We start from the raw sequence: 24,664 nt of genomic DNA, 5'->3' as shown, positions 1-24,664 counted from the left end.
TATGGTCTGATCCTTGGGTGCCAGCTCAATTCCCGAGACCAGCTTTAAGTAGGGGCCCGGTAAAGGACCTCTCCCTTCAAATGACTCATTTAATTGATCGTCAGACTAACTCTTGGCGGATGGACATGCTCTATGAGCATTTTGCTCCAGACGATGTGGCTTTGATCCAGGCTATACCTCTAGGTGGTAATCAGAGGGCTGATTTTTTCGGTTGGTATTTTACGAAAACAGGGCGGTATACAGTCAAATCGGGCTATCACACAACACGTTTAGATGAAACGCGGACTTTTAAGCCCTGTGGTTCTGGGCCGGAAATTACCCCCCTCCTAGCTAGCGTTTGGAGGGTCCGTTGCCCTCCTAAAATTCAACATTTTATGTGGCAAGTCCTAACTGGATGCATTTCGGTTTCGGCTAACCTGGGGCGTCGAGGTCTTGCATGTGACATTGGATGTATTCGTTGTGGAGCGGATGAAGAGACAATAAATCATGCAATTTTTGTCTGCCCTCCTGCTCGACAGGTATGGGCTTTGGCCCATGTCCCGGTGGGCCCACTCTCCTTTCCGACGGAATCGGTGTATGCAAATGTGGACCACTTCTTAGGACAGCAAAATCCAGGGGCAAATATTATGACTTTTCCTTGGCTTATGTGGTATATTTGGAAAGCCCGAAATGCACGAGTTTATGAAAATATTGTGGAGAAATCGGAGGATATTGTTAGGATTGCAGAAGGCGAAGCTACATGGTGGCAGAAGGCACAACTCGAGGAGGATATCGGTATCCCTGTTTCATTCCCAGTAGGTTTATCGGTTCCGGCGGCCACGAACACACTTCCAACTGAGTTCTCGGGTTACCGTTGCTTTATAGATGGTTCCTGGAAAGCAGGAGACCAATTTGCAGGCGCTGGATGGTGTTGTACCTCACTACAGGATGCGTCGCCGCTGATGGGCGCTAGGAGTTTTCGTCGAAGTCTATCTCCATTACATGCCGAAGCTGAAGCTTTCCTGTGGGCGATGCGGTGCATGATTGGCCATGATTTTGGGGACGTGGCTTTCTATACGGACTGTGCGGATTTGGTGAAGATGGTGTCTTCTCCCTCTGACTGGCCAGCTTTCTCGACGTACTTGGACGACATCACGATGGATAGGGAAGAATTTTCTTCTTTCTCTTTATCTTATATTTCAAGAAAAGCTAATGTAACTGCGGACTCTTTGGCACGCCAAGCGCGTACCTCTCCGCATCATGTTCTGTTTGTAAACAATTTTCCTTCCCATTGGCTCGTTTGAGCTGATCTTTTTGTAGACAAAAAAAAAAAGTTCTAACTCAGTTGAAAAAATGTGTAATAGTTTTTTGTTTTTNTATATTTTTTGTCATGATTCGGACGGACAATCAACCTCTGTGCTAATCTTGAATTCCATTTGCTTTAATTAATGTTTAAAGTTACACTGTTCATAATCAAATCACTATTACTTCAGAGTTCAGACCAAGAAAAGAAAATCACTATTAGTTTCACATGACACTCATATTTGAATTCACTTTGCTTTAGTTAATGTTCCTGTTCATAAACTCTACTAGTTTCACATTACAATCAAATACTATATGACAGGCCATCGAGAAACTTCTTCACCTACTTCTCAGGCTAATTTACTAAATCTTTATCAGAAACCGTATTATGAATATGTGGAAGTTGTATAATGAAATCGGGCTACTTAATTAATATACAAACTAGATTAAGACCCGTGCTAGAGCACGGGTTAAAATTCATTTTATTTATATTATATTTTTTATATAAAATATAATTTTATGTTATTGTTTTTAAAAGTTTTTTTTTCTGATAAAACGTTATGCAATAAAATCATATGATAATTATGAAGGCTTGAAAAAGAATACATATTTTGTAAGTTTTATATTGTTAATGATTCTAGATAAGTACCCGTGCAATAACACTGGTTAAATTTTATTTTATAATCTATATTTTAACCCACTATTTAACTTGTAACCAATCAATCTATTAATTTTGTAATCTATCTTTGGTTAACGTTGTGATCTATTGATAAAATCTTTGGAAAATAAAAATTTGTAATATTGTGTTAAAAGATCTTTGGAAACAACGAGATATAGGACTAGTAAACCGTGGGAAATGAAGCGGACAAATCCAAGCAAATCCTCGGATTCTATTCTTGGAATATCCATGATTTTATTTGTTATCATTAATATATCAATTATCAATTTGGAATATACCTAATATTTAAGTGTAACCATTAATATTAATATATAGATTAATCTATAACCTATATATAACCTATTTGTAACCATTTATTAAAATTATAAAGTTTACAAAAACTATGTTGTGTACTTCCCTTTTATTAAAAAGNGAGAAACTTCTTCACCTACTTCTCAGGCTAATTTACTAAATCTTTATCAGAAACCGTATTATGAATATGTGGAAGTTGTATAATGAAATCGGGCTACTTAATTAATATACAAACTAGATTAAGACCCGTGCTAGAGCACGGGTTAAAATTCATTTTATTTATATTATATTTTTTATATAAAATATAATTTTATGTTATTGTTTTTAAAAGTTTTTTTTTCTGATAAAACGTTATGCAATAAAATCATATGATAATTATGAAGGCTTGAAAAAGAATACATATTTTGTAAGTTTTATATTGTTAATGATTCTAGATAAGTACCCGTGCAATAACACTGGTTAAATTTTATTTTATAATCTATATTTTAACCCACTATTTAACTTGTAACCAATCAATCTATTAATTTTGTAATCTATCTTTGGTTAACGTTGTGATCTATTGATAAAATCTTTGGAAAATAAAAATTTGTAATATTGTGTTAAAAGATCTTTGGAAACAACGAGATATAGGACTAGTAAACCGTGGGAAATGAAGCGGACAAATCCAAGCAAATCCTCGGATTCTATTCTTGGAATATCCATGATTTTATTTGTTATCATTAATATATCAATTATCAATTTGGAATATACCTAATATTTAAGTGTAACCATTAATATTAATATATAGATTAATCTATAACCTATATATAACCTATTTGTAACCATTTATTAAAATTATAAAGTTTACAAAAACTATGTTGTGTACTTCCCTTTTATTAAAAAGGAGCACGGGTTAAAATTCATTTTATTTATATTATATTTTTTATATAAAATATAATTTTAAGTTATTGTTTTTAAAAGTTTTTTTTGGATAAAACGTTATGCAATAAAATCATATGATAAATATGAAGGCTTGAAAAAGAACACATATTTTGTAAGTTTTATATTGTTAATGATTCTAGATAAGTACCCGTGCAATAACACTGGTTAAATTTTATTTTATAATCTATCTTTTAACCCACTATTTAACTTGTAACCAATCAATCTATTAATTTTGTAATCTATCTTTGGTTAACGTTGTGATCTATTGATAAAATCTTTGGAAAATAAATTTGTAATATTGTGTTAAAAGATCTTTGGAAACAACGTGATATAGGACTAAAATCTTCCAAAAATACAGTTTGGAATATCCATGATTTTATTTGTTGTCATTAATATATCAATTATCAATTTAGAATATACCTAATATTTAAGTGTAACTATTAATATTAATATATAGATTAATCTATAACCTATATATAACCTATTTGTAACTATTTATTAAAATTATAAAGTCTACAAAAACTATGTTGTGTACTTCCTTTTTATTAAAAAGGAGATTAATAAAAAAATTAACATTGACAAAAAAATAATATTAGAAGTACGAACACCAAACAAGTTGTAGTACTACATACGATTTTAATTTAACAAACAAACTAATCAATTAGTTACCAATTCATGTTGTGATGCATGTCAAAGATGTTTATCATATGAAAATATTGAAAGATATGATTTGATTGTTTTAAACGCTAAATAATATCATCAGTTTCCAATGATTCTACGTCAGTTTAAAAAGATGACGGAGAATTTTTTGAATATTTTAAAGCTGCCCAAACCCAATGACAATCTTACGCGGCTATTATAATTTTTAAGTAACTAAATCCAATTATGAAAAATGATAAGTTAAACGTCGAAATCAATATGAGCAGGCAAAATGGTAATTTGAAGAAGACTATATAACTTAATTGTGATCCGTCAAGATGCATGCACGCATAAGGTTATATATTAACTAAAGGGGTTTACCAAAAACTATCCTAATTCTTAAACAAATATAATACATGGGATAATCCTTACGACATAGTAAACAATCTTTATCAATTTTAATAAATTTTGTATGATGGAATTAGTAGATAGGCTATAAAAATATATAGTTATATGACATATGTTTTTGGTTGGGTTTGTTACCGCCTTTGCTATACATGTTGTTTTTATAGCACCGGCCTCACTATAAATAATGTATTCTGTAATAATCACCGATTGTCCGATATAGCAATAATATCTTCTTAAAGTAAATTAATTTATATGTTAGGAGAATTCTCGTAGAGATGGCAGATAAATGTTTTGCATGATTGGACTGAAAAAGATGGTGAGAAAAACTCAAAAGTTGAGCATCGACCTTTTCTATTTTTTTTTTTATAATATATAGTTACCGTATATGTACTCGAGTCGAGACCTTCACGAAGCGATTTCTGTGTAATCATAATACATTAGATTAAAATAAAATATTATTATATTGGAAGAAGACTTTATTTGTTCGATATTCTAAATACAAAGAATTACATCGAGTGCTATCATCATCATCATTCAATTTCATGTTTGGTTCATGTTGGTCAGTCATGAGATATGGATCGTGACAGCAAAACCTAATCTGTATAATATCAATATATCATCAAATACAAACCCTATAGCGGTTGGATTAGTTATCAAATCAATTAACATTGCTTTTATTAAATATTATTCTAAGTTTTGTCATTAGTCTGTTGATAAGACGAATATAGTTTTAATGTGTGCTTCTTAATCTGACCCCTTCTCTATAGTTTTTTAGGTACAATTTGCACAAAAAGAAAAATGAACCTAAAAATAAATCTTTTTTGTAAACAAGTTTTCATCTTTAAAGATCAAATCTATGATGATTCCAAATTTGATAAAATTTTTGAATGGGCTTTTAAAAGTCCAATTCATATTGCCATATTGGTCATAGAAAGAAAACCCCCTCTGGACATAAAATGGGATATGATAGAAATAAACCTACTTTGGTTTTGGGCTGAAGTTGATTTTTCTTATTAAACGATTTAAAGGCTTCTTATTACTACGAGTGTAAGAAGGGTCTAGGACAAGTTAGAAAAGGCATATTGACATATCAACGAGTGGACCTGAATTGATATGTGCGAACAATACATGAGCAACTCAAAACTCTCAAAACACATTTCTACTAGATTTTTATAGAAGAGCGTGTAAATGTCATATTTGTCTCTAATACCATCACCACCAAACAAGAATGAGGATGAAGCGGATCATTGTAGAAGAAAAGATTACGATCACTAGTGTCTAGTCGAGAGATATTACATATAATATGAAAGTTATTGACAGTGTAGGAAATGTTAAGTTGGGTGAAGAACATTTAATGTAGACTACCGATAGGAAATAACCATGCTCCATGCAATAGTCAGTGGGAACACAAAGAAAGGTGTCACAATTTTTGGTCAACTATAATATTTTCTTAATTACTTTATCTATATATATTAGGCAAATTTTCTTAGAGAGGTTAGTCAGAGAAGAAGTCAACTTGTTTTCTAGATATTAATATTATTCGAAAACTAGTTTGACCAAAGAAAAAAAAGACAAGTTGTCAACTAGTTATGTAATCTTTTGCAACTTCTATTTTTGGCCACTAAATTTTTGAGGAAAATGCCAAAAAGTAGTTTTTTGCAAAATATTAAACATACGATCAGTGACGATAATAATATCACCTGTCTAACTCTATAAAGTACTTTCAAATTCAACCCAAGTATACACATAAGCTTCATCAGTCCATATAGCAAACTCAAACAAGATACGATAAAACTCCTTTTGTTTGCTCTTCGATATGGCAGGATCATCTTCTTTTTCTTCTTCTAATGTCTCATTGATCCCGACGGGACTTCAAGTGTTCATCAGTTACCGGGGGAAAGAGCTACGCGACGGCTTCGTCGGCTTTCTTTTGCGTGGCTTTAAAGACAAAAACATTAACGTGTTTACAAACGAGCAAGAAGAGAAGGGCAAAGACCTAATAAGTGAGTCAAGATTTGCGTTGGTTATCTTCTCCGAGGGGTACACCAAGTCAAAAAGGTGTTTGGACGAGCTGGTACATATCAAGGAACGCGTGGATCAAGGAAAACTTAGAGTGATTCCCATCTTCTACAAGCTTGATGCCACCGTGGTGAATGGTCTTAAAGGAAAATTCGGGGATAACTTCAGGGATCTGGTTGAAAGATATCAACATGAACCAAAGAGAATACAGAAATGGACGGAAGCTTTGAATTCAACTTCCCAAACATTCGACATGCCCTTGCCAGCATACAGGTCTCCCACTTTACGTTCCTATCAACAATTAAAATGGTAACTTGTATCATATTTCGACAAAAAAAGCTAGATTGTATCATTTATTATGTGTTTGGATAACTTTCAGGATTCTGGAAGAAAAATATCGACATGAACCAGAAACATTCCAGCAATGGAAGTCAGCTTTGAATACTATTTTCCCAAAGTTATCCTTGACTTTGTCAAATTACAGGTTTTTATTTTCCACTTTGATAAAATGGTGGATCTACTTAATTAAGATAATTTTTTTTGTGTTCGGATACCAATTGAAGAAAGCTTTTATATATATATGTATTTTGCATATCAAAGTGAGACATCCGAGAACGATTTCATAAGCTTAATCTGCAAAGGAATGAATGGCAATAGAGGAGAAGAAAATAGTGACTGTTTATTGGTCCCAGCAAGGGGACTCAGTCTCAATAAGCACGAGGCACCAAAGTAAGTTTTTCCTTAAAAACAGAACAGAACTCTACAAACATCAAAGCTTTTATTTATCGGGGAAAACATTACTGTTTTTTTTTTTTTTCTTATTGGGTTGACTAGTATATCATATGAATAGCGAAATAATGTAATAAGTGAATAGTTGTTAGTGAAACAAAATAAACTAGAACTAGAATTTTTTTTTTTTTTTTTTTTTTGTAGTATAATTATAAAACACTGAAAAGCTAAATTTAGTATAAGATCACATTTTTATATATATATTTATATCTATATTTCTAACACATTAGTATTACATAATGGAATTATTTTACCAACGTAAAAATTTGATAAATATTCTGAATGGTAAAAAATAGTGGAATCATATAGTATATATTAAATATGTGAACAAGTGTTATATACCACCATTCATCATCGTTATTAGATTTTTGATTGCTAATAGCTAACATAAATACTATATATCTATATATATTTACGGCTTTGGTTTCACTGCATAATTAACCCGCGGTAGTTCGGTACACCGCAGGACAAAATTATTTATAACTAAAATATTTAAATTATAATTTATGTTTGTTGGTTAAATAGGTTATAATTATATAATAATTGTTAAATAAACCATATAATACCGCAATATAATTTATTTTTTACATAATATTTATAATTAGATATGTCTATTCTCTGATACCGATAGTGTTAACAAAATAATGAAATGATGTTTTATCCCTATAACACCGAATTAATAATATTTTTTAATCTATATAAATAGTTAAATATCGATAAAACCAGTCCGCTATATAACCCCGTCCCGAGATATTTTAACTCACACTATATCATCTTAATTTTTAATATTTATTGTGTATCCACGGTATAATATTTATCATATTTAACTTTTTAAAAGTTTTAAATATTTTTCATATTTAACCTTTTAAAAATATTTAAAATAAAGAACCGGAATAAACCAAATAAAAGTTTTAAAGTTTGAATGCCTGATAAATCAACCTTTCTACTCATTTGTATTCAGAATCATTTTGGTCTCTTTTATAATATGACTCTGAACCATTGCCCAATTTTTTTAGACGATGTGGGATATTGTACCCGTATTTTTTTATTCATCTATTGAGTAATATATGTCCGTTTTTAATTTTTTTTTATTACATCATATGCAGGAAAAAATCACAATTTTTATTAACTAAATGTATTATAGAATAATTCAATATAATTTAAATATAAATTCAAATAAATAATGAAAGGAAATCATATATTTATGTTTGAATGAGGTAGAAAGATTTTTTTATTTTTCTAAATCTTACCTATAATTAATTTTGAAGTTTTGGTAACTAATATTAAAGTCAATGCATTAAATGTAAAAACTTTCCAAAATGAATTTTTTTTGTCAAAAGTTGCTACAAAAATACTAGTATAGATATTATTTCGAGAATCCAAACATATAATGAAATTGGTAGCATTACATTCAAAGCAATCTGACAAAACATAAAAAGATCAAACAATTTATAATTAACCTAAACTGTCTTTTTTGCATTGTCCTCTATATATATAAAGCTCTCTCATGGCTGCTTCATCTTCGGTTGTGAGACCCAACTCGCTGGGGCCTCAAGTTTTCATCAACTTCCGGGGAATAGAATTGCGCAGAAACTTTATAAGCTTTCTCTACGCTGCCTTGAAAGAAGCGGATATAAACGTCTTCATAGACGAAGACGAGCATTTGGGATCAGATTTGGTTAACCTATTGAAGAGAATAGAAGAGTCTGAGATCGCACTAGTGATCTTCTCCAAGGATTACACAAGTTCGCGTTGGTGCTTGGATGAGCTGGCCAAGATCAAGGAACGCAAGGACCAAGGCCGTCTCATAGTGGTTCCCATCTTCTACAAAATTGAACCTTCCGTCGTGAAACAACTTAAAGGAGAATTTGGGGATCGTTATCGGGATATGAAACGCGATCATCAACACCAACGAGAAAGAACTATAAAATGGAAGGAAGCCTTAGTGTCTATTCCCGAAATAAAAGGCATGTTCTTGCCAGAACAAAGGTACTTTTTCTTTTCTTTTTGCCAAGTAGAATATACATCTAGAACCTGATAAGCTTTCTCTTGTTGATATATTTCACTTGTATGGTATGACAGTAACGTGACAGATAGAGAGTTCATAATCTCGATGGTTGACAAGATTCAGATATTGTTGGAGGATATGGCTGGCAGAGGTAACCTAGAAAGAAACAGAACGATGTAACGACATCATCGTATTCGTAACTTTGGGTAAATGAAACAAGGAGTTATTTGTGTTTTAGTCTTTTCTTTTTTTCTAAATATTGTAAGCTTCTAGATTAATGTACGTGACTTTCAAGTCTATGGTTTTGATTTAACCTCAGGTCGGTTGTGACCATGCATACATAAGAGTTTTGTTTTTCTCTTTGACGTTTCCGTTTTTGATAAGAAATCATGTGCTGATTCGAAATTTCGAATAGCTTCATCAATTCTTCAAATAGATTTTTAATAAATTTATATGAGAGAACAAGTAGATATACATATACACAATGTTATACTCCCTCCGTTCTAATTTAATTAGTTGTCGTTCTAGGATTTAATTTTTGTTTCATATTAGTTGTCGTTTTAGATTTTCAATGCAGATATTTGATGAATATTCCAATCTTATCTCTGCTGTTTTAAAGTTTCAACCAATAAAAAAATTATAAAATATATTAATGAAGGACAAAACATAAAATTTAATAGTTTTCTTAATTTGTGTGCAAAAACCTTAAACGACAGTTAAACTAGAACGGAGGGAGTAATTTATATGTTTGGTCGGGTTTTGTACCAATGCTATAATTTTTTTGTTAATTTATACCAGCCTTATTATAAAGTTGCTAATCAGTAATTATCCCGACAAATATTATCCTATTTTAATAAATACTAAGATTGTGAAAACTTGAAATGATTAACATTATAATTATTTCCAGTGGAAAATTTACTCTAATCCTTTAATTGACTATGAAATTCAGAAATAATGTCTAACATGGATCAATCTAATTAATCAAATAATAATTATGTTGTAAATACAAAAATCGATTCAATGACAATAAGCGAACAATGTTAACAAGATATATGAATCTATGTTTGACGAATCTTAGTTAGATAATCAATTTTAAAAGATATTCACATAAAGCAAATTCTCGAAATTTACAAAAAGTAATTATAAAAGCAGGGTGAAAGAGCTTAAAGCTACAACTAACCAAATTGCTAGAAAGATAGATCTATAAAAAATTAGAAATCACAATCAATTATCTAGATTAATATTTGAAGAGATAATCGATGCAGCTATAAGATGGAAAACAATACTAAACAAAAGTTGGATGAAGGAATCAATGAATAAAAAAATCCAAATTTTACAAAGATGAGTAATATCGATTAATCAATTGAAAGAAAACAATACTCAAATTTTTTAAAACTTGAAGGTGTGAAACAATACCCAGAGAAACAAAAACTCTTTTCAAGATCCATAAAAATATATATATATATATAAACAAAGTAGTGCTGAAACAAAGAGGCGATTGAAAGCTAGGGGTACGACGAAGAAACATATTTATCGGGAAGAAAACCTTGCAACTTTTTAGATCATTAACAAATAGTATAAATCTAATCAATTACCTAGATTAATATCTGTAAGAGATAATCGATACAGGTATAAGATAAAAAATAACACCAAACAAAGGTTGAATAAAGAATCAATAAATAAAACAGTCCATATTTTACCGAAGATGAGTAAATCAACGTCCATTAATAAATTGAAAGAATACTCTGAAAAATAAAAACTTTTTTTTTATGGTAAACAATAAAGTGTAAAAACAAAGATATATGAAACAAAAAGGTGAAAAAACTAATAAGTACAAACATTTGAAAGCTGGAAATACGATGAAGAAACACAATTGCTGGATCAAAATAGTGCAACTTGTGAGATCATTAATAAATCTAAAGCGTTAGATGAAATAATAAAAATAATTTCATCCGTTAGATTTAAATTGATTTCTAAAAATGGGGTTGCTATTATATATAGATTTTTGTTTCTAGGAAAATTAGAGATGATTATTGTTTGCATGATTATTGATTGGACTGATAAATATGAGACAAAAACTCAAAACTTGTGCAAGTTCTTGACCAAATGTTTATTAAAAGAAGATAATATTTGTTGGTGTTGTGTTATAAACTGTTTTGTCGATCTTTGTGACGAACAAGCAAAGAAAGAAAGACACAGAGGTTTACAAGTTCCCAAGGTCAATGTGACCAAGGTAAGTTTTGGAGAGCTAAAACCAGCGTTGTTAAACAGAGGAGACCAGAAAGATAAACAACCCTTAGAAAGATTACAACCAAGATGAAAGGAAGAAGATAAAAGTTAAAACCTCTATCTTTCTCTCTAGATTTTTTCGCTTGCTACTCATGCTCCTTACTTTTGTCTTCACTCTATGCTCCTCTTATATACCCGTTGATGCTTCCCTAGTTCCCTTTACAACTCACATTCAAAACCTAGGAGAAACAAACCTTATCACCAAGATTCAGTGAATAGTAACACGTAGAGAAAACGACACAACAAGAGTCTTCTTCTTTTAACTGGGCCTTGATCAAGAGCAGTTTCTTACCTGGCCTTTACCAACCAAAANTTCTTAGGCAGCAAGAAAGTGACTTTATGACCATTCTGTGCTAACTTGTTGGCTAGATGCAAGAACGGAATCATATGACCAAAAGCGAACCACGGGAACATAAAAGCGTGAAACTTTTCACCCATTTTTCTTTCCTAAATTTTCGAAACAAGCAGAACACCGAAAAACAAACAAAAAAGAAAGATTTCAAAAAGAGCCAGAATAATTTTTGTTGCGTTTGAACTTTCAAATGATATACTTTTTTTTTTTGTTTTTCTGTTTCTTTTCTTGCTATATAGTTTATGCGATTGAGATAACTCCTATATATATATCAAAAAAAGTCTGATCAAGATTTTTTTTTTTTTTTTTTTTTTTTTTTTTTTCAATTGCTTCCTTGCCCAAGCCTGTCAGATGAAATCGACTCTTACAGTCGGGACTTGCACAAGTTTTGGTCCGCCACTGATACGGTTGTAATGTCCGCTACATCAAGCTGTTTCATGGAACTATTGGTGTTACTTTCCACATACTTTTTTTTTTTTCACATACTTGTTTGTCAAGTAAGTTAATGTTACAGGAAGAAAGCTGAAAAACTAGTGGTCTGTTTTAGTGTCAAAAACTTATTGCAGTTAAAGAAGTGTTCGATTATAAGGATGGGAAAAGTTCTATGTGATGCAGTACGAAGGCAGTTGGTTTCTTTTAGAGGCAAGATCCGTTCGGGGAGAGAGCATTCTCTTTGCTTTAATTTGGCATCTCGCTTGTATGTTTAGCACGCAGATCATTGTCGGTTTAAAAGATCATCGCGGTTTCCTATATTGCTTAATCCTCCAAGAACTTTACTTATTTCTAGTACAAGGTTACTTCTCCAAGTTCTGGCTTACATGATTTGGAAGAAGAGGAATGATAGGATTTTCAAAATGGTTTCCTCATCTCCTTGTCTTCCAAAGATCCGCTTACTTCCCCAGCTCTACGACTACTAGAATCTTACTTAAGTTGTTTCTCGCATCTGTTGAAATCTTTTTAGTAACGTTACTCTTTTTGTATATCTCTCCATAGAGAGCTAATTAATTGGATGTTAGTTTAGCTTTAGGGCATGTTTATAGGGAGATCAGTTTAGGATGTTCTTAGAGTATAAATATTATAAAAATAATGTAAGATCAGTAGTTAAGAACTTTTGTTAAGAAGTTAGTTATTGGGAGAACATGTGTAAGATCTTAAAATTTAATAATATAATATTCTTATAGAAATTTAAGAATGTTTAATAAATACATAGATTAATGTTTAATAAATAATTTAAGAATGTTTAATACTATTTAATAATATAATGTTTATTAATATTCTTAAACATATTACAATTAAAAAAATTTATAAAATAACATTTTAATTGCAAACTTATAAAACTTTTACTAAAATTCAAAATACAATGCCATATTTTTATGAAAAAAAAAAAACATTGTAAATAATTTTTTTTTTTAAAAAACAAACATATTACTTAATTAATTAAACAAGACAAATATTTTATTTAATTAATTCTTTCCAATACGAGAGAGACACGTCACACAAGATCAGGCCCAAGAACAGTTCTAAAATAAGATCAATGAGCCTGATCTTAAGTCCACTATTCAATTATTTTCATTTTTAAAATGCCTAAGAACACCCCATCTGATATACCAATAAACATGGCCTTAGTATATATCAGTTAATTTTTTGGTATAAAATTTAAGATTAAAACCATATAAGAGAAAAGCTGCAAACAGAACTCCGGAACAGAAAAGACTTCATTAATTTGTCATACAGATTAAGAAATGAGAATCCTTATTATATTGTTTTCGGTTTTTAATTCATCACTTGTTCAAGCTCAAGCCAACTCCCCTATTAATATGATATTGTCCGCTTTAGGTCCAGGTGGCAAAGCCCACACAATTTTTTAATAGGCTTCTTCCCAAAAGTATGATATTGTCCGCTTTGGGCCCAAATGGCAAAGCCCGCACGGATATATTATTGGAGTCCTTTCCAAAAGACCTCATACTAATTAGAGTTGGTCTTGACTTATATATTAGAAACTTATTTTCTAATCTTCAGATGTGGGACATTGTTTGTATCCCAACATCACTCTTTAATGATGTTCACAAGCTCATACTCGATTAGTGAGAGATTATATTATCTTCTTTTGTCGTGATGTCTACAGGTTCAGTAACTTCATCACGACCCCACTTGTCCACTGCAAAGACTCATCAAAACTTCAACATGATCTTTGCATTCACCACACTGTATTTAATTAATTCGGTTATTAACTGTATGCGTCGGTCATTAGTTCCTAAGCGTCAACCATATAATGGATTCACTTAATATCCTTCTTGACTCTTTAATCCATCATCTAAAGATTCTTAAACCCAAGCTCTCTATGCCTCATGATATGTTATTACTTGCTCACCCTTGGGAATTTAGGTAAACTGATTATTTGTAGGTGGATACAGATGTAGTGGGTCTAGTGACAGAGCCATGAACCAAAGTTCATACTTGTTTATTGATGGAGAGTGATGACAATACTAAAGTTTTTAAAATGCATAATGTGATTTATCAGATAGCTATGTGGATCACTTCTAACCTTGGAAATCGTAATGAAATAAAGAGTCAAGTAAGCCGGTGTTTCTGATAGTCACATGTGTCATCATCAGCTTACAACTCTCTTTCTTTCCAACTAAACCGCAACTTTGGTGCTTATCTCTGCTGAATTCTTTCTGTGTCATCATCAGTTTCAAGAATCTCTTGTTTGTTCTCTTTGCATATCTCAACTTGTCACAAACACAAATAGGGTGATTCCGGGATGGTATAGAAAGGTTGAAACGTCTAAAACATCTCATTTTGGAAATTACAATGAGACTCGAGAGCATTGATGAGATGTTAAATTCAAACTTTTTGTTAGATGCTAGAACAAAATATATTTTGGTCAGAATTCATACATAGATAAGAAAAATTCTTACCATATATAGAAATTAATTTTCACCATTTGGATGGAAGAGGTTGAAGAAGTTGAAAAAAAACTATTCAACCCATTCAACTTAAAAAGTTGAAAAAATAAATTCTACAACAAAAATGTTCAACTTGTTCAACCACTATTTTGAAGATGAATGGATTGAAAATTATTCAACCCAATTTTGTTCAACTCACTTTTTCAATTTTAAGCAACCATTTGAAACAAAAGATTGAAAGAACTTAAAAATAATTTCTCGAGTTGAAAACCATCAGTTAGTTTCTCGAGTTGTCATTCTTTTAATAACTTAAAAATAATTTTAAAATTCATGTAAACTAAAACCACCACAAAATTCATATAGATATGAATTAAAAATAATCAGAAAAAGCAATGCCTTGTTTTAGTAGCTGTCGAAAATCTAGAGATGAGATCTATACATTCTTCTCTCACTTAGTCTCTCAAGTGTCTTCGTACTTAGAACTGTGATTGGTGTCTTAGTTTTGTGTGAAATTTTTAGGGTTTACGGGAGAAGCCATGGTTAGAAGTTAGAAACCAAAGGCTTGGGGAAAAATGGGCTAAGCGATTTACCATGTGATTTTTATGTAGGATCCTCTTTGAACTCTCAACCAATGATTCGGTTCCCATTAGCGTTTTGTCGAGTTGTTGGAGAAAAAAAAAGAGTTGTGACTTGAAGTCTTGAAGAGATTCAAGTTATTTTGGGACGTTAATGACCACTATTTTTTTTTTATGATTTGGTGCCAATGATCAATGCTGTGGTTAAGCGTAGAGTTTGTCAACTAACAGTTCTGAATCACCTGTATGTTTTTTTTTCTTTTTCTTTTTTCTTTTTGAATCACCTGTATGTTGATGAAATGTTAATTAGAATACATGTGCTACATTGGTGGATTTGATTTTCTTTTGTGTTGTCACGGACAAGCCAGAGTCAGAATTGGACTTTTTACCTTGTATCAATGAACATGCAAAAGCTATATACTACAAGAAAACAAGGGAATAACTGATAGAGTTACCTAGCTATTGCTTTAAATCGTCGGTAATTACCAAGGAAAAGTCGACTAATCTTTGACGGAAAAGATTTTGTGAATATTGTCAGTTTTTTATCAGTAATTTTTTTTTTCTTTTCGACTGATTACCGACAGATTCTAACCGTTGGTGGTATATTTTTGAAATTATCCCCTCACCATGGTGGACAAAAATAATCGATATGCACTATCTATATTTTTTTAATGTTTAACATGAAATAACTCGGTTAAAACATGCTAAAATCTAATTCAATTATGATTAATTTTCTTGCGATCAATTATTTATTTAGATAATTTATTATTAAAAAAGATGAACAATATATTTACTAAAATTCTCTAAATACAATTTTTTCTCACCGTATATAAAAACTAACATTCCAAAGGAAGAAGATAAACAATATTTTTGCAAGGTATTAGGACAATAAGGTCTAAGTTTTGAACTTATATTTTAAATATTTTATTTCATTCTTTGTGTTTAAACTTTCCCTTACGTAGTATATTTACAACTATCAACTAAACAAAAACTTTCATTTTTAGTTAATTACCAAACAAAGATAAGTTTTATATATGAAATCTAACGTTTCGAGTGAAAGATATCAAACAAGTTTTTTACAAAATATAAACACGATAAGGCTTTGTATCTAAATTTAGAACTTTTGCATTTAAAACCTACTTGTTCTTATTCTTTTTATCCATACTTTCGTTTGCGTAGTTCTTATAATTAACTTAAATTTTGCTTTCTAGTTATCTAGATAATTCTTAGCTAGGATAAATTCAAAATTTAATTTGTAATTATCAAAATAGTATGAAATTTCAATCATGATCTAATGTACTTGGTGAAAAATATACTTTTGTAGATAAGCGATTATTTTGACTAACTAATACACTTAAAAGAGAATTGTTTAAAAAAAAAAGACCAAGAGTGAAACCAAAGTCAATAATTTGTGGGATATATGGATTAGACTGAAAAACAATCACTTAATTGAAAACTTTGAATGACTAGATAAACTTTTTTTTTTGGCGAACTAATACACATATAATAAAAAATTACTACATCAATTAAAAAAACTAGAAAATGAAAGAGCTCAGAGTTAAACCTAAGTCAAATCATTTGTAGGTCAATAGAGATTGAAATTAAAGAGAAAAGTTACCTCCTAATTAAGTTTTTAAATAGATTAAGACTCGTGCTAGAGCACAGGTTGAAATTCATTTTTATATAAATATAATTTATGTGATTGTTTTTAAAATTTTTTTGGATAAAATATTATGCAATAAAATCATATGCTAAATATGATGTCTTGAAAAAAGATACATATTTTGTAACCATGCTATAACATTGGTTAAATTTTATTACAAAGTTTTGTATATTTTATATTTTAAAATAAATATGTTGTATTAGTTTATGTATGTGAAGTTATTTCAACAATGTATATTCTACATCATGACTTAAATGTCATTATAAGAAATAATTTTGGAAATTTAGTTTTTCAAAAGCGAGTAATTATATTATGAGTAATTTAATATATTGTTATATTTTTTGCTTTAATATACTTGGTTTCTTGAAATTCTTTCATATTATAGTGACATATTATTGGTATTGCTATAACAAATCAATTTAGAGTGTCTATAGTTTCTAACTTTTATACCAAGTTTCAATATTGCAAAATAAATTATTTAAATATTTAAAGTTTATTATATTATATAAAATTGTAAAATTCAACAAAAATATATGATATTGAATTTAAATATTCAAATGTTGACCCGATACTCAGTAAATTTTTTAATTCAATAGATATTATTTTTAAACAATAATATTACTAAAACTTGAATATTTTATAGATTGAACAATTTATATTTGTTTTTAAAAATTTAACTTATGGTATATACAAAAATAAAACTATTTTTAATTATAATAAACAATATGATAATTTATTTGTTTCACAAAATAGACGCATATATAAAAATGATAAGTGAAGTATAATGATAACTAACAAATTAATATGTTAAGTTAGATATCAAAGTATTTTATTTGATGAATAATTTAATAAAGAAAATTAATATGGTAAGTTAGATGATATCAGATGATTCTTTAAAATATTCTTTTTAAGTTTTTTGGAAACAACGTGATTTAGTAATAAAATTTTCCAAAAATAAATTAAGGTTGCACCCACTATATTTTTTTTTTTACTCAACAAATATTTTATTACTTAACTAAAATCATTACAAAGGGGTTCAATGAGCCAAACAGGCTTTGTTACAGATTCAACATAAGAAAGAGTATTTTGACAACCAAATTTTGCAAGAGTATGAGCAGCTACATTACATGATCTTCTTGTAAAATTGCAAACAAAATAATGAAATTTTGATCTCCACAGATGAATATCCTGAATCACATTCAGAATGGAAGCATTCGTTTGATGGCCATTGACAATTTTAACAAGAGTTTCACAATCCCCTTCAAATATCATTGAATTATAACCTCGGATCAATGCATGTTTTAATGCTGATAGTAGTGCCTTTGCTTCCGCTTCTAGCGCCGGCTGAGAGTGAGATAAGACTGTTGCTCCCCAAACCAATGCATCTCCTTGATGGTCTCTGATTATCCATCCTCTTGAAGTTGTGTGGCTGTGTATATCAAAAGCTGCATCAAAGTTACATTTAACCATAGGATAGATTGGTCTTGACCAAGTTGATATATTTGTAACAACATTCCTTGGAATAAACAGAGTATCAAGTTTTTGTGTTGTGATCCATTCTTTTGTTTCAGCAACTGCTTTCAGAACAGTGGTTGAAGGTCCATCTCGAATACCATCAAAGACTTGTGTGTTCCTTGCTTTCCATATACGCCAAAGGAGCCAAAAAGGTAAATATGAATTCTGAGTGTTGGTTTGTTGACTTGCTGTATTGAGAAATGTTTCGATAGATGACTCCGTATCCGTTGAGTACTTGATTACTGTATTGAGATGATATATTTGACATTTGCCATACCATTCTCGCAAAAGGACACATGAATAAAGCATGTCAAATTGTTTCATCTTCCTGGTTACATCTTGGACAAAGAGCAACTATGTTCATTCCTCTAGTTCGAAGTCGGGTGGTTGTAGGTAAAGCTTTGGACAGAACCTGCCATAAGAAGTGCTTGATTTTTAGTAAGATTTGGAGTTTCCATATTTTATTTTTGAGCTCCACTGAGCCGTGAGGAATAGGTGGGAAAGGGTGATCATCATGAGGATCATGAGTAAGTAGCCAATATCCGGATTTAACAGTATATTCACCATTTCTTGTATAATGCCATATTAATCTGTCTGGTGCTCCAATCTGAGAGAGATATAGATTCATGATATCTTCTTGATCTTCAACTATAGGTATAGTCTCGACTTGGTTTAAATCCCAAGAACGATAGTTCCCTATTTCTTGAATCAAAGAATCCGATGTGTTATTATGATGTTGAACATTAATGGTTGTTATCGGTCGAGGGGGATGCCCTGGCAGTACATTATCAGTATTGAGTCGTATAGACTTACCATCTCCAACTAAGAAACGAGAGCCCATTTTGATCAGCTTCAGTCCAATCAGTAAGGAAGACCAGCCATAAGATTGGTTCTTTCGTTCTTTTGCATCCAATAGACTGTCATCACGATAATACCGAGCTTTCATGACTTTTGCAAACAATGAATTAGGATATCTAATCAGTCTCCAGGCTTGCTTAGCAAGAAGAGCATCATTTATTTTTTCAATATCTTTGAAACCTAATCCACCTTCCTTTTTAGAATACTTAAGTATTGACCATGAAATCCATGGAATCCCACGATGTTGTGAATTTCGTTCCCACCAGAAATTCATTAATACAGTTTTGATATCTGATGTGACACCCTTTGGCAGTTTAAAACATGACATCACATAAACAGGCATCGAGACTGCAACTGATTTGAGCATTATTTTCTTTCCAACAGGTGATAAGGTTCTTGAGCTCCAATGAGAAGTTCTATTCTTTACTCGGTCAATTATATAAGTAAACATTTCTTTTTTCTTTCGACCAAATTGTTATGAGAGACCTAAATATTTACCACCTCCACCTTGATTTGGTATGTTTAGGATCGACTTCAATCTGTCTTGTGTCATTCCATAAACACGGGAACCAAAAGTTATACCTGACTTTGATTTGTTTATTTGCTGGCCAGAGTAGTACTTATAAATATCAAAGACATCCTTAAGTGCTTGGCAATTTCGTTTGTTTGCTTGACAGAAGAAGAGTGAATCGTCAGCAAATTGTAAATGGGTGATGCTTGGTACTCCAACTCCAATTTTAATGCCTCTTATATCTCCATCTTTGGCTCTCGAATTTATCAAGTGACTCAAGATGTCAGAACAGAGGATGAAAATGTAGGGTGATAGTAGATCACCTTGTCTAATTCCTCTTTCTGGTATTATGTTACCATGAGGTACACCGTTGATTAAAACAGAATAATTTACTAATTTAACTGCAGCCATTATCCATCATATCCATTGATCGCAAAAACCAAAGACCCTCAATGTTGATTCTAGAAAATTCCATTCGACTCTATCATAAGCTTTACTAACATCAGTCTTTATCGCCATATAAGTCTGTGAAACCCTTTTTCGAACTTTGAGAGAGTGCATTAACTCATGAGCTATCATCACATTGTCTTGAATGATTCGTCCTGGTATAAAAGCAGCTTGTGCATCAGATACAATTCCATTGAGATGAGGTTTCAATCGTTGCACCAAACACTTTGAGACTATTTTGTACAACACATTGCATAAGGCAATAGGGCGATAATCAGAAAGAGTGATGGGGTTATCTATCTTTGGAATCATACAAATGTTTGTGTGGTTAATGCTTGGTTTCATAATCAATGTTCTGAAAAAGGCTTTGACTTCCTCAATGACATGATCTCCCACTATGTCCCAGCATTCTTTATAGAACCTAGCTGTTAGCCCATCTGGTCTTGGTGTCTTATCATCCCCAATCAGGCATACCGCATCATGAATTTCTTTGTCACTAAACTCTCTTGTTAAACTGGCATTGATGTCATCAGTTACAGTGGCTTTGAAATCAGAGAATTCCAGAGGAGAAACATAATGACCATTTGTTTTATAGACATTGGTAAAATATTCCTGTGCATGTTTACCAATGTCTTTATCTCCTCTAAATTGTGTACCATGTACATCCAGTATAGAGATCATTTTGTTTTGAGCATATCTTGTCTTTGCAGAGGCATGGAGGAAATTAGTATTTCGATCTCCTTCTTTCATCCATTGATTGCAACTTTTCTGTTTCCAATGTTTCTCCTCATCCGTATAAGCTTTTGCCAGTGCATCGTGTAGATACGGGATTCTTTCTCTCATCCATCTGAGGTGACTCTCCATTGCCGTGTTTAACTGACATTGTATAGATTTTATTATGTACTCAGCATTTAAATTTGACTGATGCTTTAACCTTGCCATGGCTTGTCTGCAACTCAATATTCTTTGAGTTATTGGGATATCAGTTTTATTATTTCCAATAGTCCAGCTCTTCTCAACCACGGCTTTAAATGTTGGAACATCGCATAGTCTCTTATCAAATTGGAAAGTTCGTCTGCGATGACACTGGTTGTCATTTAATCGAAGCAATAAAGGTTTATGGTTAGAACTTGCAAACTCCATGAATTCTAGTTCTGCATTTGGAAAGGTCGCCCTAGCTGAGGAATTCATCATTGCACGATCTAGGCAGCAATGGACCGTATGAGAGTGACGTTCACCCACCCAAGAAAACCTGTTTTCCCTTGATCGCACATCCAACAAATCGCATGTAGATATCATATCTCGAAAGTTTCTAAATGTCCATTCATCTCTAAGAAGTAGCCCTGGGCATTCGGGTACTCGGGTCGGATTCGGGTAAGAACCGATTGGATTCGGATTTTTCGGGTAGAGCAGTTTAGGACCCATTCGGGTAAATAGAAAAATCGGTTCGGGTTCGGTTCGGGTCTTAGCGGGTTCGGATCGGTTCGGATCTAAAATTTCAGAACCTATAAATACCCGAAAAAATCGGCTATTATTCGGGTTCGGGTATTTTGTACCCGATTACCCAAAATTTAACCCGATAACCTGAATTTTATCCTATTACCCAGAAATTTTAATATTAAATATTAAAATAATTTTTTAAAAAATCTATTTTTTGATAAATTTGTTAATTATTTAAAATATATAGCTAACCATTTCAATATAATTTTGGTTATTTTGAATATTTTGATCTAGGAAAAACTAATATTTTAAATTTTAAGTTGTAACTTTGAATAACTATGTTATAAATAAAAAAAATATACCTAGTATTTTGTGTAAATTATTTTATTTTGGGTTTGTCGGGTACCCATTCGGTTCTCGGTTCGGTTCCGGGTTCGGTTCCGGTTCTTCGAGTTTAGGAGATTAGGACCCAATAGGGTATTCTACCGGTTCCGGATTCGGATTCGGGTCCATATTTTCGGTTCGGTTTCGGTTCGGGTTTTCGGATCCGGTTTTTTTGCCCAGACCTACTAAGAAGTCCTCCCATCTTTTCTTGATTTGAGATTATCTCATTAAAATCACCAATGAGTTTCTAAGGATTTTGCCCAATTAATCTATCAATTAATTTATAACCTATTTATAACCAACATATTAAAATTATATAGTTTCCAAAATAATGTTGTGTACTTCTGTTTTATTATAAAGGGAATTACTTTTTATTACAGTATTTATTTAGGCAGCTTTATAATTTTTTGATCATATATTAATTACATAAGTAGAAAATGTATGGCCAAGATGTTAATTTAAACAAAAGTCAATCATCTATAGAATAAGTTTGTGTACAGAGAAAAATGAATCATTTTTTAATTTAAAAATACCAAAAAGAGGTCAATAAAGATTGAAATTTGAAAGGTCACACGACTCACGACGTGTTGTAGTCTTGTAATTGCGACGTTGTCAAGAAAACTGTCAAACAGATCTGAAATCTAGCTAGAAGATCTCTGCCACCGAATTGAAAAAGGTTCTTCTTCTTCTCTTCCTTACCCTAGCTCTCTCTCTCTCGCCCTAATCTCTGCCCTAATCAACTTTCTTTTGTGTAAAATTTAGGGTTTTCGGGAGAGGCCATGGCTACAACGTCTCTAAACAGCTGTGAAAGCAAGAGGAAGTCTATCAAAACCGAAGGCAGCTTGGTGAAAGACAGGTTAAGTGATTTGCCATGCGATGTGTTATGTCGGATCCTCTCTCAACTCTCTACCAAGGAATCGGTTAGCACTAGTATCTTGTGAGGCGTTGGAAAGATCTCTGGTCACAGGTTCCTGTTTTGGATTTGGGTTACGATAATTTCAAAGATACTGATTTCGATTTGATGGGCTTTATAGATTGTTTTTTGGAACCTGACCTGGCTTTAGATTCGTTCAAGTTGGTTTATGAAGTTGATGTTGAGCACTGTCCTGATAGTTTTGTGTCCACGATAGATGAAGTGGTTGAGCGTGGAGTTAGTCATCTAACTATTATGAATATGGTGTCTGTTGAAGATAGACTATGTATCTAGAGGGGGTCAAGTTTGATGGCCTTGCTGTTCTGGAGAAACTCATCTCAAGCAGTCCGGTTCTGGAGGATTTAACCGTGATTACATATCCTATGGACTATGTGGAAGTTATATGTGTTCGTTCTCAATCACTGAAAAGCTTCGGACTAGAGTCTCAGCGTAATCCCGAGGAAGAACAAGATCCCGATGTTGTAATCGATGCTCCAAGACTCGAGTACATGAGTGTCAGTGATTACCGGCCTGAACGCTTTGTCATACGTAAGATTGGCCCCTACGCAAAGGTTGACGTCGATGTGATGTTTGACGTCGATGTTATGTTTGACGACAGCGACCTTGATGATCCTTTGGAGGCAAAGAAGATCCGTAAATTCCTCTTTGGAATATCCAAATTTCACGAGGTGGCCATATCTGCTGGAACCCTAGAGGTACACACACATAAGTGATTAGTTTAAGAAAAGTTTAATTATGATTGTATTCAATCTCATATTTAATATTCTTTCTTGCTATACACAGGTCATCCATGAGTACTCCCAGGTGGGAAAGTTGCCTAAGTTTCTCAATTTGACTCGATTGGATGCTTCACTAGTGAAGTCTTCGTGGGAATACCTACCAGCCTTTTTGGGATGCTGTACGAATCTATATTCGCTGATTCTGGTGCGTTTCATTAATTCGCCTTTGTTCATGTAATTTGATTGAGCTTGCTTCATATATGTACCAAATATAAATTTCATATATACGATTTGCTTATATTACTAGGAACTTGACCGTATCCTAGAGAGAGAGGAGATTGAACTATCACCAGTGCCTCAATGTGTCTTATCCTCACTCCACTCCCTTCAGCTGAAGACACCACAAACAGTGAGTAAAATGATGCTAGTTTCGTATTTTAGGAACAACTGTAAAGCCTTGAGGAAAATACTTTTAAGTGGGCTGTAACATCATCAAGAGAAGCGAAAGGATATATATCAAGGAGAGGAGATATATAGTGTAATGTTGTTGTTATGCGTACATTATATTGTTGTCTCACCTAAATTCAGTTTACCTTACCAACAGTTATTGTAATACTATTCAGATATTACTTACAAACCGGATACTAAAAAACTCAGATAAAACGGGAAAAGCCCGACTAAAACCCGCTAACCGGTGGTTTAACCGGTGGTCTGGATCAATTTTAACACTTAATTGTTTAACTTAAACGAGCATATATAAAGACGAAATCATGTACTGCTTTCTCTATTATCTTCCGATGTGGGACAAAATTTGAGTATACGTAGTTTTTTTTTTAATACTAATTCATGTGGAAGATAGAAATAATTTTTATTAGTATTCTTATATTCTCCTATTATATCTTGCTGTTCTTGTTTGGATTTAAAATAATAAAAAATAAAATTTTATAATTATTGCTCAAAAATATATACTAATTAATAACTGATAGATATGGAAAAATTTTGTTTGGATATTCATAAAACCAAAGTAACATAT

The 24,664-nt window shown here is 31.9% G+C and overlaps 3 protein-coding genes across 4 annotated transcripts; all 3 read left to right on the top strand.

Moving 5' to 3' along the window:
• Positions 81-1,692, top strand: LOC104772828. Its single transcript, XM_010497395.1, has 2 exons — positions 81-1,224; positions 1,604-1,692. The coding sequence occupies exons 1-2, from the start codon at positions 81-83 to the stop codon at positions 1,690-1,692; spliced, it is 1,233 nt and encodes a 410-aa protein (XP_010495697.1).
• LOC104771702 (disease resistance protein RPS4-like) lies at positions 5,934-9,485 on the top strand. The gene is made up of 5 exons (XM_010496269.2): positions 5,934-6,511; positions 6,618-6,722; positions 6,839-6,967; positions 8,528-9,016; positions 9,110-9,485. Exons 1-5 carry the CDS (start codon positions 6,036-6,038, stop codon positions 9,213-9,215), a joined length of 1,305 nt encoding a protein of 434 aa, XP_010494571.1. The 5' UTR covers positions 5,934-6,035; the 3' UTR covers positions 9,216-9,485.
• On the top strand, positions 22,573-24,239 carry LOC104771701 (FBD-associated F-box protein At1g60410-like). 2 transcript variants are annotated; one of them, XM_010496268.2, is made up of 4 exons: positions 22,573-22,654; positions 22,741-23,607; positions 23,696-23,836; positions 23,939-24,239. In XM_010496268.2, the coding sequence occupies exons 2-4, from the start codon at positions 23,176-23,178 to the stop codon at positions 24,116-24,118; spliced, it is 753 nt and encodes a 250-aa protein (XP_010494570.1). In that variant the 5' UTR covers positions 22,573-22,654; positions 22,741-23,175; the 3' UTR covers positions 24,119-24,239. The 2 variants fall into 2 exon arrangements, with proteins under 2 accessions (XP_010494570.1, XP_019097639.1); XM_019242094.1 differs by lacking the exon at positions 22,573-22,654 and having other exon boundaries at positions 22,693-23,607.

This window comes from Camelina sativa, chromosome 20 (assembly GCF_000633955.1).
Source record: "Camelina sativa cultivar DH55 chromosome 20, Cs, whole genome shotgun sequence".
In the NCBI taxonomy this organism is placed as follows: domain Eukaryota; kingdom Viridiplantae; phylum Streptophyta; class Magnoliopsida; order Brassicales; family Brassicaceae; genus Camelina; species Camelina sativa.
Note: the sequence above shows the minus strand (reverse complement) of the source record. Positions and strands in the feature narration are given on the sequence as shown.

Bases quoted from the DNA above. Each gene is read 5' to 3' on its own strand.
- LOC104772828 (XM_010497395.1), top strand. From the start codon at position 81: ATGACTCATTTAATTGATCGTCAGACTAACTCTTGGCGGATGGACATG. The intron at 1,225-1,603 runs GTACCTCTCCGC...ACTATATGACAG, and splicing joins CTCTTTGGCACGCCAAGCGC to GCCATCGAGAAACTTCTTCA.
- LOC104771702 (XM_010496269.2), top strand. From the start codon at position 6,036: ATGGCAGGATCATCTTCTTTTTCTTCTTCTAATGTCTCATTGATCCCG. The intron at 6,723-6,838 runs GTTTTTATTTTC...TGCATATCAAAG, and splicing joins TTGACTTTGTCAAATTACAG to TGAGACATCCGAGAACGATT. The intron at 6,968-8,527 runs GTAAGTTTTTCC...ATATATATAAAG, and splicing joins AATAAGCACGAGGCACCAAA to CTCTCTCATGGCTGCTTCAT.
- LOC104771701 (XM_010496268.2), top strand. From the start codon at position 23,176: ATGTATCTAGAGGGGGTCAAGTTTGATGGCCTTGCTGTTCTGGAGAAA. The intron at 23,608-23,695 runs GTACACACACAT...TGCTATACACAG, and splicing joins TATCTGCTGGAACCCTAGAG to GTCATCCATGAGTACTCCCA. The intron at 23,837-23,938 runs GTGCGTTTCATT...TTATATTACTAG, and splicing joins ATCTATATTCGCTGATTCTG to GAACTTGACCGTATCCTAGA.